At 34.7% G+C, this 12,106-nt stretch overlaps 1 protein-coding gene across 2 annotated transcripts in view; it reads left to right on the top strand.

Annotated features, from left to right (window-relative positions):
- Positions 1–11,143, top strand: part of ROCK1 (Rho associated coiled-coil containing protein kinase 1) — a 92,073-nt gene extending 80,930 nt beyond the window's left edge. The window contains exons 33-35 of one of the 2 annotated variants that reach the window (XM_081325808.1): positions 784–988; positions 5,448–5,504; positions 7,838–11,143. In XM_081325808.1, coding sequence (XP_081181934.1) covers positions 784–988; positions 5,448–5,504; positions 7,838–7,841 — 266 coding nt within the window. In that variant the 3' untranslated portion in view covers positions 7,842–11,143. The remainder of the gene's footprint in view (positions 1–783; positions 989–5,447; positions 5,505–7,837) is intronic. The other variant, XM_081325809.1, reaches the window with a different exon arrangement.
- The last annotated feature ends 963 nt before the right edge of the window (positions 11,144–12,106 follow it).

The following is a 12,106-nucleotide window of genomic DNA, read 5'->3' as shown; positions in this document are numbered from 1 at the left end:
ATTGTTTTTTGCAAGGACGATCTGTTTATTGTTGTCTCAATCATAAACAAATCCATCATAATTAGAGAATTAAGGCCTTCTAAAAACATTTTAGCTAGTGGACAGTAATACATATCCATATGTCTGCTCCACTTTAATCAGAGGTACCTCTGTGTTTGTTCTCCCAGTAGATAACTATCTGCCCAAATGGAATATATTCCTTAGAAATTAAACTGGTCTGTTTCCAAAGGGAGAAAGGAGCTGTAAGGTTCCAATGAGCTTCCAATAAAAGTTTCAGATGAACTTTAACCAAATACAACTTTAGCATTTTGAGAAAATGCTGTGCCCATCTGGAATAGTGAAAAGATGGTATTGCTATTGCTCATCTTTGCATAATCTTGATGTGCCTACATTTGGTGGACTTATGAAAAACTATACCCAAATATTTAAAAATTATCACTTGCTCTATTGTCTGATCATTTAATCATCAGGATGAACTCTTTAAGATTCAGATCTTAATTTTGCTATAATTGATCTCAAGTGCTTCCTTATAACAATACATAGGTAAGCTTCTCAGATGAATCTTAGACACTCAGTGCCAGATTGTTAGTGAAAGTCAGTAAGCTTTTTAATAAAATAATTTGTTTTATCTTTTATATTCTATGTATTTTAAATGCTGTTTTTGTGCATCACTAAGGCTCTCATTGGAAGGAAAAGCAGATAGTGGTGATGATATAGTTTGCAAGCAAAATAGGCTATATATTCTTTTTCTCAATCAATTTGGCTCTATTTTCTTCTCAATAGTAAGTTACGACATAACTTCAGCAAGAGACATGTTGCTGTTGGCATCCTGTCAGGAAGATCAGAAGAAATGGGTTTCTCATTTAATAAAGAAGATCCCCAAAACACCACCATCTAGTTTTGTTCGTGCTTCACCAAGGACTCTTTCCACAAGATCTACAGCAAATCAGTCATTCAGGAAAGTTAAAAATTCTTCTGGAAAAGCTAGGTGAGATATGACCAGATTACATTTTAATCTTTTTCCCAACAGAAAACCAACTATAAATAGATTTTAATACAAAAATATCAATGAAAATTATCAGTATATCATAACATTGTCACAATGATATAGATAAAGTCATGTTCAGTAACAGAAAATATGAGATGTTTCTTTTGTAAATGTTTTGCTAAAGATAAAATTAAAAGCCTATACTGGGTATATACAGTCTTTTGTGTTTTCATGTGAAACTAGACATTGTGGTTTGTAAATTACAGCTTAATAGCTCAGGGCAATTCTCAGTTATTTAAGAATCCCTATTAAAACAAATAATGGCTGTACAAGCAAAGTGCAGTATACAAACCCTGTCTTAGTATATCTAGTATACTTGCAATTGTAGATTGCATACAGGTAGTCCTCGACTTACAATCACAATTGAGGCCAAAATTTCTGTTAAGTGAGACATATTAAGTGAATTTTGCCCCATTTTATGATATTTCTGGTCAAAGTTAAGTGAATCACTGCAGTTGTTAAGTTAGTAATACAGTTGTTAAGTGAATCTGGCTTTCCATTAACTTTGCTTGTCAGAAGGTCACAAAAGAGGATCACAGGGACACTACCATAAATATGAACTACTTGCCAAGCATTCAAATTTTGATCACGTGACCAAGGAGATGTTGCTATGATTGTAAATGTGGAAAATGGTTATGTCACTTTTTTGAGTATTATTGTAACTTTGAACGGTCACTAGGTGAACTGTTGTAAGTTGAGGACTACCTGTGTAAGGTTTAAATTATTATTTCTATTTATAAATAACATTTACTCTTAAATGGATACTCTGTGAATTATGTGAACTAAGTATCATTCATTCATTCATTCATTCATTCATTCATTCACTCACTCATTCACCCACCTTGTGTGGCCAAGTCTCCTAAACAGAACAACCTGTATGTTACCTACCTAACATCAAATTGAAACAACTACAGTATATAAAAATCCAAAAAACATATTACAGAAGGTACATATCCTAAGTCCTATCACTGATGGTTTTTGATAGAAGCAACCCAGAACATACTCATTCTATCATATCTTGTGGGATGGGCAACAATAATTGGGAATAGACAGTTTTTTACAAGTATCCCGCTGTGTGTTATTAAGGTCTTTATAAGTGATAATCAGCTCGAATTGCATCCAAAAATCCCTGCAGCTTGTAAACCATTGGTATTATGTCGTTGTCCCATGGTGCACTTGTAACTACTTGAATGACTACATCCTGGACTATTTGTAGCTTCTGAATGGTCTTTGAGGGCAATCTCATGTAGAGCATGTTACAGTAGTTCAAACAGGAAATGACAAGGCATAAATAATTATGAGCAGAACTTGTTGATCCAGGGTTAAACACAGTTTCTGCACAAGATGCACAAAGACCCTCCTGACTATGAGTGCCATCTGCTCCTCAAGCTGGAGCTGATAGTCCAGGAAGACCTTTAGGTTCTTGGAGAATGCAACCCTTTCTAGAACTAATCCCCAGTTCTATGGGATATTATTGTAAAACTCACAGAAACTCAAGTTTTTGGATGCATAAACTAAACCCTGTTGTTCCACATACTATATGCTGGGAGAAAACCTTGATTGTGTTATTTAATTGGGCAGGAGTAGAGACATATAGTTGATTATTATCACCATATGGGTGATACTTAATCTCATTCTGATGGATGACTTCACTCAGTAGATGTTAAATAGGTGTGGGAGTGAGTAGAACTCTGAGGACATATGGAAAGCAGGGGCATAAGCCTGGATTTCAACTGACCTGCAATCAACAGGAATTGGCCTTGGAGGAAGGAAAACTACCACAGTATCATGACACTCATTCAAAACCTTCTAAACCTATCCAGAATGATACTACAGTTGATGGTATTGAAGATTGCTGATCAAAAAAGATTATGATGCACCACCCATCCCAGTACTGTGTCATCAGTACTATAGTGGTATGATATCCAGAACCAAAATGCAACTGAGAAGTCTCCAGATAATTTTTTTGTGCACAACCTTTGAAGCTGCAGCCAAACTACCTTCTCAACAACAACCTTTAGAAAGGGCAGGTTGGAAGCAAAGCAAATATTCTCCATTGCCATTGGATTCAGCAATGGCTTCTAGAAAAGGGGAAGGCTCAGATGCTGATTGGATTATCTTGTCATCCAAGGATGAGTTTATGACCACATGCATCTAACCATGTTTCCAAGGAGTCCTTGGTTAGTTAGGAAGCCATGGATTTAATATAGAGATTTATAGCCCCAAGAACTCCATCTACTTCCTTAAGAATAACAACCTCACTCTTCTCATATAACTAAGATAGACTGTGCCACAGTCAACTAACTCCATAGGATCTGCATAGTTGGAGTTTAGTTCAGAGTAAATTTTATCAAACATATACTTTGAATAAATCTCAGAATGGCCCTACTGAAGTTCCCTGTCCCCTCCCTTCTCAAGAAGTCTTGGGTCACCATGAACAGAGCCAACAGCAGGATAAAAATGGGAAAATGATTATGCATTACTGTTCTTAATAGTATGAGGTAGTAAAAGTTTTACCTGCTTTCAATTAGATTTCTTCTTCATCTTTCTCAGGTGGGATTCTAGGTATCTTTTTTCTCATTTTATACTTCCTCTGAAATCTAAGGAGCTCTCCAGAATCCATTAACAGGGAGAGTAACCCACTTATTCCACCATCATCCTCTAATTCCAGGCAGTGACTAAAGCCTCAGTCAAACTATGCATACCTCTAAAATGCATGTGCCTAGGGCAATACAATCTCCTAGGTCCTTCCTCTTCTGGTAGGGAGAAGTTGTGGAGAGTTCCAAGGCAATCAAACCACTCTGACCATGAAAAGAGTCTGATGTTAGCATTCTCTACCTTCAGTTCACTTCATTACTTTGTTGGACCTGCTTAAAGTCCCTGGTTATCATGGTGGCCATGAATTCCCAAACTATCTCTGAGTTCACACCAAAAGAAGGCAGATCTGAATCCTCCAGTACTATAAGTCTGAATCCTCCTCTGCCAATCTACCAGCTTAAATATCAAACCTGCTCTGCTACTAATTATTCTTAGCATAATCATTTCAGTTCCTTTGAAGCATCATCTCTGCTTTTACAATAACACAAGATACCGTCTTTTAAAACTCATTTTGATTCCACTTTTATTCCATCTCTTCCATCATTCCTTTTGCTTCATTTGCACATTGTGTAATTTTTATTCAATCATGATTCCTGTAATACTGATTCTGAAATCAGAGAAGTCATGCAAAGTTATTTTTATTTCACTGTGGAGGTTGTGTTAATGATCAAGTTTCTCGACGTCTTTCTTAAAGCACAAATTTACTTTAGTATTATTTAGTTCTAAGATATTAGTGCATACAGTATTCAATTAAACATTCTTCGGCTGTAATTTCTGTAGCATCCTTGAAATTTAATACTGTAGCTTTCGGTGTCTATTGATGTTATTTGTCAGGGAGCAGGGCTATTCATAGATATCTACACTGATACTTTTAAAAAGTGTCCTCTTTAAATATAAAACAACTGAAATACCTAATACTTAGGCAAAAACATTACTATCTTACTAAAAGTATTGTTGCTACCTTTAATTCTGATTTTTTAAATAGAATTTGCAGCATGTTTAGCATTTTCCACCTGTTAGTAGGCAGAGTTTTTACTGGTTTACCTATCTAATCCTAGACATGATTTTTCATCATATAGAGTGCTATATTACTTGAGATAAGCTAGGTGCGATGCATAAATAAAGTTCTGAGTGTAACAAAAGTATGTAGAATGGGTGAAAATCCACATGAAAGCTGTATGTCTCTGAAACATTCTAAGAGAGTAGAGACAGAACAGAACACTTTAGCACACAAGGAATTTGTCTTGGTACATGCAAAACAACAGAGCAATAATAATCATAATAATGTGCCAATAAGAAAAGATGGTAGAAAAGATGAGAAGGATAATAGTAGGATCCAATCTGGGTTGGTCACCAGAGCCAGAGGTTTAGTCTTCTGAGCTTTCAAACTCATGCTGGAGCCTATCTACAGGGAACTTCTCTCTACATCTATAGAACTTTCTATACTTTCTAAAAAAAATTACCAGATCTAACAAGATTCTTCGGTAGCAGTTCATGTATATTCATAGCTCTTTCATCCGTGAATCTCTTTTAATTCCTAGGCATTTTAAATTCTTGATCTCTTAAAATATCTTCAGTTTAAAAGAGAGAGATTTTTTCTTTACTTCGCCAAAACTATTCATTTGTTGTTGTTTCTCCTCCTTTTGTTTCCTACTCCTAAATGAATTCATATTTTGGATTGGCTTCCCATTTTACTCTGTAGTCAGGTCACTTCTCCTAGACCACCATTTTTTCACACAGCATATAGTTAGCCTTTAGGGCATGTGGTAATTATGAAATGTTAATTTCTAAATCTCAATAGGTCAAAGGAATATGGATCTGTGGGGGACATTACTCATTCAGAGAATTCAAGTTACTGGTGAGTAGCTTTTGCTTTTAAATCCACTGGTACTTGTTTCTATAACAAAAGTAAGAAAGCAAAATTACTTTCTTCAAATAATAAAAAAGGAACTTTCTCAAGGTAAAATAAACCTTGCCTAATATTTCTCAGACTCTTGGGGTTGTTTTTAAAGAAATCTATTACTTTTGCTTCCCTTGGTCATTTTATATCATTTGCTCAAAATCTTTGGTATGCTACACATTATTCACTTTTTGATACTGTTTGTAACAGAACAGTATGTGTATCTTCAAAACAATCTTTAATTCTACTATGCAGAACATGGCATGGTGATGGAATCCTATCTTATGAAAAGTACATTTCTCTTAGTACTTTTTACTGCTTCTCTATCTTATGGGTAAATGTATCTTTGTTATGGACAACCTTATCTAACCTTATCTAGAAAAGTTTTAATTCTGATCCATATAAGGGCATTGCTTAAAATCAAATACATTTCATGGGTAAGTAAGATAGAGTTCGAGAAAATATTCCAAGTTGATCATAGTAGTTTTGATTAGGATAATTTTTTGTGGATAGAAAAGAAAAAGTCAGTACTATTATATCATTTGTAATTTGAATGATGAACTTGTTTCTTTTTCCTCAAGAAGGTTAAAGCACTTTACCTGGACTTTCAGACATTGCTTTTTAAAATTGTTCAGATACTGCAGTTAGCACAGAATAGGATGAAAACTCATTAAGGCAGGCTTTCCAATTTTATCCAAAGTTTTGTACAATCTTCTTGCTTTTAAAATCTAATAAATTTGTGTCATAACTGAACTATACATCCAGCCATAAATAGTTTAAATATTACATTAGGCATGAATTTAATCAATTTTCTTAAGAAAATCATCTTAAGTCTTTCTTGTCCCTTTTCCCAATTCTGCCAAGAATTATGTTAATCTTCCTTTGTTATTATGAATTGTTTATCAATCCTGGTATTATTGTATAATGAAGAGCCTATAATATCTACATTATAAGAGATAATAATAATAATAATAATAATAATAATAATAATAATAATAATAATAATAATAATAATAATAATAATAATAATAATATATAGGAAGGGACCTTGGAGGTCATCCAGTCCAACCCCCTGCTAAGGCAGGAAACCCAGGTACAAAATAATCTTATTTAAACATTGAAAAGTAAATAGCTTTGCATGGTATACCAGGAGTCAAGATTATAGAAGATAATTTTAGTGGGTTCTGGTAATTTTAATGTGTAAAATTGAAAGAAGGGACACCTGCCCACAATAATGAAAATACTGTAACATGACTTTGAGAAACAGACACATCTTATTTTGGCTCAAATAACCCAGTGGAACAATTATTTAAATTTCTGTACTGAAAAATGCCACTCAGTTGGAAGAAGTATTTTAGAACATAACCATTACTTTAGAAACTGGACTTAAAAGGGTGTTTTGTTATTTATACAAATAAGCAAAAATAATAAAAAAATCTGTCACAACTGTTCATTCCTGCTTTGAAAAGTTCCTCGGAACAGAAGTTTCAAAGTTTAATATTTATTTATTTATATCCCATTTATTATTTTTTATGAAAAACTCAAGGCGGTGAGCTACTCTTTCCTCCTCTTCTTTTTCCCATAATCCTAGTAGGTGGGTGGGGGCATAAAATAACAGAATAGCAGAGTTGGAAGGGAACTTGAAGGTCTTCTAGTCGAACTCCCTGCTCCAATAGGAAACCGTATACCATTTCAGACATATGACTGTCCAGTCTTTTCTTTAAAATATCTAGTGTTGAAACACCTTCAACTTCTTGAAGCTAGTCATTCCATTGGTTAATTGTTCTAACTATCAAGAAATTTTTCCTTGGAGTTGGTTCTCTCCTTGATTAGTTTCCGTCCATTGGGAGATTGATTTGGTCCAAGTCACTCACCTAGCTTTCATGCCTAAGGCAGGCCTAGAACTCGCAAGTATCCTGATTTGCAGCCTGATGCCTTAATCAAATTGGCTTGATCTTAAATATTTATTAATTTAATTACTATGCTCTGTCATTCCTTTATCAATAGCTTTATTAGGTGGGAATCTATTATTAATATAGTATAGTATATTAACTTTAAAAACAATGAACAAGAATGAGGGGATCACAAAATCATACTTGCTAGCTGTCATAATTATTAAGGAAATACATTAACTATGAAGAGGTTCTGGTTTTCCCAACATGAATATTTTACAAATACTGCTGCAGGTGCTTTAGTTTAAAAGATAAAAATAATATTTTCTTAACTCTACAATGTAATCTGAAATGATATAAAGATCTGTAATTCTGTTTTTTTTGTCTTGTTTATTGCAGTTAACAATATGTACAAGCTTCATGGATCTGAAATGGTGCAGTCTGAGAATGGTGGACTTTTTTCACCATACAGAAATGTTCAGACCGGTTGTTCTTTCTGATACAACTTTCACAAGCTTCAGGGCTAAGACTGCTGTTACTCACTCCTCCTTGCTTTGGCATAAAAAGCTCGCTGAGGGTATCTTATTGCGGGTTTGCCTTAAGGTAGATTAGATCAATTATTACTATGTAATGCAAGTAAAAGCAAATAAAGCTTAGGATTAGTGCTGTCTTTAGAAATAAATGCTTGTCAATCTTAATGGAATGTGGTAAGCTTTTCTCATATCAGTGAGAATGAGAGAACTCTTTACCCTATGAGAGGGATATTTATATTGGGATAAGCACACAGACTTTGAATATAGAAAGAAGGTATCTCAAACTGAGAGAAGCTGAAATTTTCATTGAAGACTCGAAGTTGTGCTAAAGCAGCAAAATTTGCTTGAAAACAAAGTCTTATGTAATCACTTGAACTTCAGTGCCTTTTCTGTATTGTTATTAATGCTAATCATTCGTGATAGCTCAAAGTATTACACAGTTTGCTTTACAAAATATTAACTTCACATATTGGTAAAGGAGGAGAAAATGAGTAATTAAGGTAATCTATGCATTATTGCCAAGCCATACAGAATTGTTTTTCAAGTGGCGTTAGAAGTAACTTAAAACAACCAAGTTTGGAAGTATATTTTGGTTCATAATTTGTATAACATGTTTCGTTTAAAAAATTGAAGTGTGAATCACAGCAAGCATACACATATGCCTATGTATGCTCCATTTAACATGTAAATTATTGTTAGAATATTTTTATTGGTTGTTGCCCTTTTAGTGCCTTATTCTGAGAATTCTTTTACTGCCATGTCAAATGAATTTAGAAAGTTCAAATACCTATTGCTGTGTATCAGTAGTTTTATTGATTGAAATATTGTAGGATCTAGTCCCATTTTCAGTTGTACAGTCTTGAATAAAATTGTTGGTTACCACAAGATAATTTAATCATAATACAAATAGTAGTAAACATTTTTACCATGAAAACAATTTAAATCTCTGTAACATGTTAAAATTCCAGGTAAGGAGTTGAAATACTTTTTAAATTCTTGTCTTGTAGCAGGAATATTATTATGGTATTAACCGTATGATTTATTTTATTTCTTAACCAAATACCTCTTTAGTAATTTATAATGGCTTTGCAGTTATGTATTAAATAAGAAGCACTGGAAAAATGATTTGTCTCCATGGCGATTTGCATGTTTCAAGTGGTGATGAAAGCCTTAGCAATAGATATGTAATAAGCATATCTGTTAATACAACAATAGTGACTTGTGCTCGTTTAATACAAAATAAAACTAATTTATGAAATAATTATTTTGAAAATGACTGTGGTATTTTTCTCCAGAATACAGTTCCTAGGAAGTTTTGGAAACTGTTATACTTTACAGATGACCAACTGTTAGCATATTTAAATCTGATGCAACTTGATAATTTTTAAAAAATTAATTTTTTATGTCATACTACATTTTAATACAGGGTAAAGTAGTAGAAATCGCATAGGATATTAAAGAACTTATTTTGATAATTAAATTGTTAAATCCATTTACTAAGCACATAATGATTTCCATCAGAAGCCTTATACCAGGTACACAGCTCTTACAAATATTATATTTACATGAATTTTAATTTATGCATAAACCATAATTGTTAATAAAATATGTCACATTGATCTCTACACTGGAAATCAGTGATATTGCTCTGTTACTCTATATAAATAATATGGACTCTAGCAAAGCTTAGGTAAATAATAGAATTGAGAGAAGATTGACAATGAATGCTGAAAAGTTAAAAGACTTTAGGAAGTTAGTGTAGTTAAAGAAGGCCAGAGGAATTTGATTTTGTCAAAGCGGTCTGAGAAAAGAGGACAGAGTGTTTGCGATAGGAAGGTGAAAGACTGGGATGACTGACGTATAGTGTGAGAAGGCATAAAGATCAGCAAGTGGAAAGAAGGAACAAAGGAGGATTCATGTGCTTGAGAGAGTATAAAGCCAAAGAGATGGGATTAACAGAACTTTAAAGTCTTGTCACTGATTCAGAGCGTGGAAAAGGGTCCACAGAGTGGTTAGATAGACCAATAGGCCTATAGTGAAGAAGCAACTTAGAGGAAACTGAGAAACTAACCAAGGATATGATTACTGAATTTGATTGTTTCCTGGTTAAAACTAGTGGAGTGAAAAGGTGTGAATTTGAAATATTTTGAGCTTGAAATGCTCTACAATACTCAACATTGAAAACAGCTGCCCAAGCTATTGTAGAAGAGTTCTGATCTCTAAATGGTACCATTTTGAGTTGGAAACATTTTGTCAAAATAATGGCAGATTGCTTCTAATAAGGTTCAGAACAACTCATTTCAATCTTGAATTGTTTTATACTCTTCTAATTAAAACTTTAAAATTAAGGGTTTTTAAAAGAAAAATTACATACTGTTTCCATGAAAACAAAATAGAATAAGTTTGGTTTGTTGTTTTTTTTTAAAAAAATAGGTATAAACATTACCTGTAAATATGTAATTTTCAATGTTCCTACCACTATTAACAACGTCAGTAAATGGGATGAGTGATGCCTAACAGCAAGACAGAAATAATCTAAGCAATACATACCCAAAGAGTAGCTAAATAAGAGCAAAACTGACATAGAATTATATATTATAGGGAGAGGTATATTGATGCAGAACAATACTAGCCCATCTATGAAACGTTGCCATGCATTCTGGAGAATTATGCCTAAGCCCAAAATTTAGGTTACTGTGTTTAATCTCCAGGGGCTATTTTATAATGTTAAAAGAATTCATTCCTGTGATGTGTATTTGTAAACATCTAATCATGCCTGATTGTGAATTTGGTGTCAGGCCCCTCCCTGCAGTGTCAGTAAAGTCTGTGTTTTAATGCAACAATTCCAACTATATAATGTATCAGATTTTGTATTTTTAGTACTGTTAAGTTTTCATTTTAATGGTTTGTTCTTTGGTATTCCTCAACCCATATGTATATATTTGCCACCTTATAAATCCATTTCATGAATCATTTGGAGTAGCTGTTGCCTGTAAAACATTATGCTGCAATAAAATAAACCAATGACTCTTTGAATTGCCAAAAAAGTTTTTAGTGCTCCATGGCTGTTTCAGAAGTGTGCTTTCAATAATTAGTTGGGGGGGGGAACTACCCAATATCACAACTTTGTACACATTTTATCTTGTTAAAAATCATAGTGGACATCAAAAATAAAAACTAATTTTATTGAAAGTTTTGGGGTTTTTTTTTAAATTTAGCAATGGATGGGGGGGAAAGAGAGATTCCAAGATGGCCAGTTAGGAGACAATTGGAGCAAAGGAGTTTAAGAACATTCTTTTTTAAAAAACAAGACAAAACTTTGCATTCAACAACCTTTAAAAGGATTTGCTTCTGCAGTAAGAGCACCAGCAATATAACATGTTGATATATTTTATCATATTTATTATTTTCTTCACATTGAGGAGAAACCTGTTTGGAGAAGAGTGAAAGAACAGTGTGCAAGTGTGAGTGGAAACATTACTCTCTAGGCCAGACATGTCAAACTCGCAACATCATGTGAAGTTGCACGATGTATCAGAGCTTTTTCTCCTTTGCTGGCAATGGCTCTAGGCCAGACATGTCAAACACAAGGCCCGGGGGCCGGATGCGGCCCGTGAGGTGGTTTCATGTGGCCCGCAAAGCCATCCTGGAAACATTAAGGGTATGGCCCCGGCTGTCTTGGCCCTGGCCCCGGCTGGCCAGAAGCCAATGTACAATTTCGTGGTGGTCATCTATGCTGAAATACATTCAGTCTTAGCTCCACAAGGCCATCTGGAAACAGTGAGGGACTGGGCCGTGCCGTGTCGGCACTGCCCCCTCAGCGCATGCTGGGGAGGTATCACCCTTTGTGAGAAATGAAGAAATGCACCAAAGCCTGGAAGTGGCCAGCACATGGCCCTGCCTACTTCGGGCAGGCTAGGGGTTGGGGAGCATTGTGCTTCTCTTCAGATTCATGCCACCCAGCTCAGCCTCTCGGCACTGTGAGTAGAGCACCCCGCTACCTGCCCAAACTGGGCAGGCTAGGGGCTGAGCAGCATTGCGCAGGTAACATCGACTCTCACGCTGCTCATGGCATCCCCTCCCATAGAGCCCACCAAGCTGGATATGTGAAATAGGCGAGGGCCATGTGCTGGCC

This window comes from Vipera berus, assembly GCF_964194415.1.
Source record: "Vipera berus genome assembly, chromosome: 3".
Lineage (NCBI taxonomy): Eukaryota > Metazoa > Chordata > Lepidosauria > Squamata > Viperidae > Vipera > Vipera berus.
The sequence above is the reverse complement of the archived record's forward strand: the minus strand, read 5'-3'. Positions and strand labels throughout refer to the sequence as shown.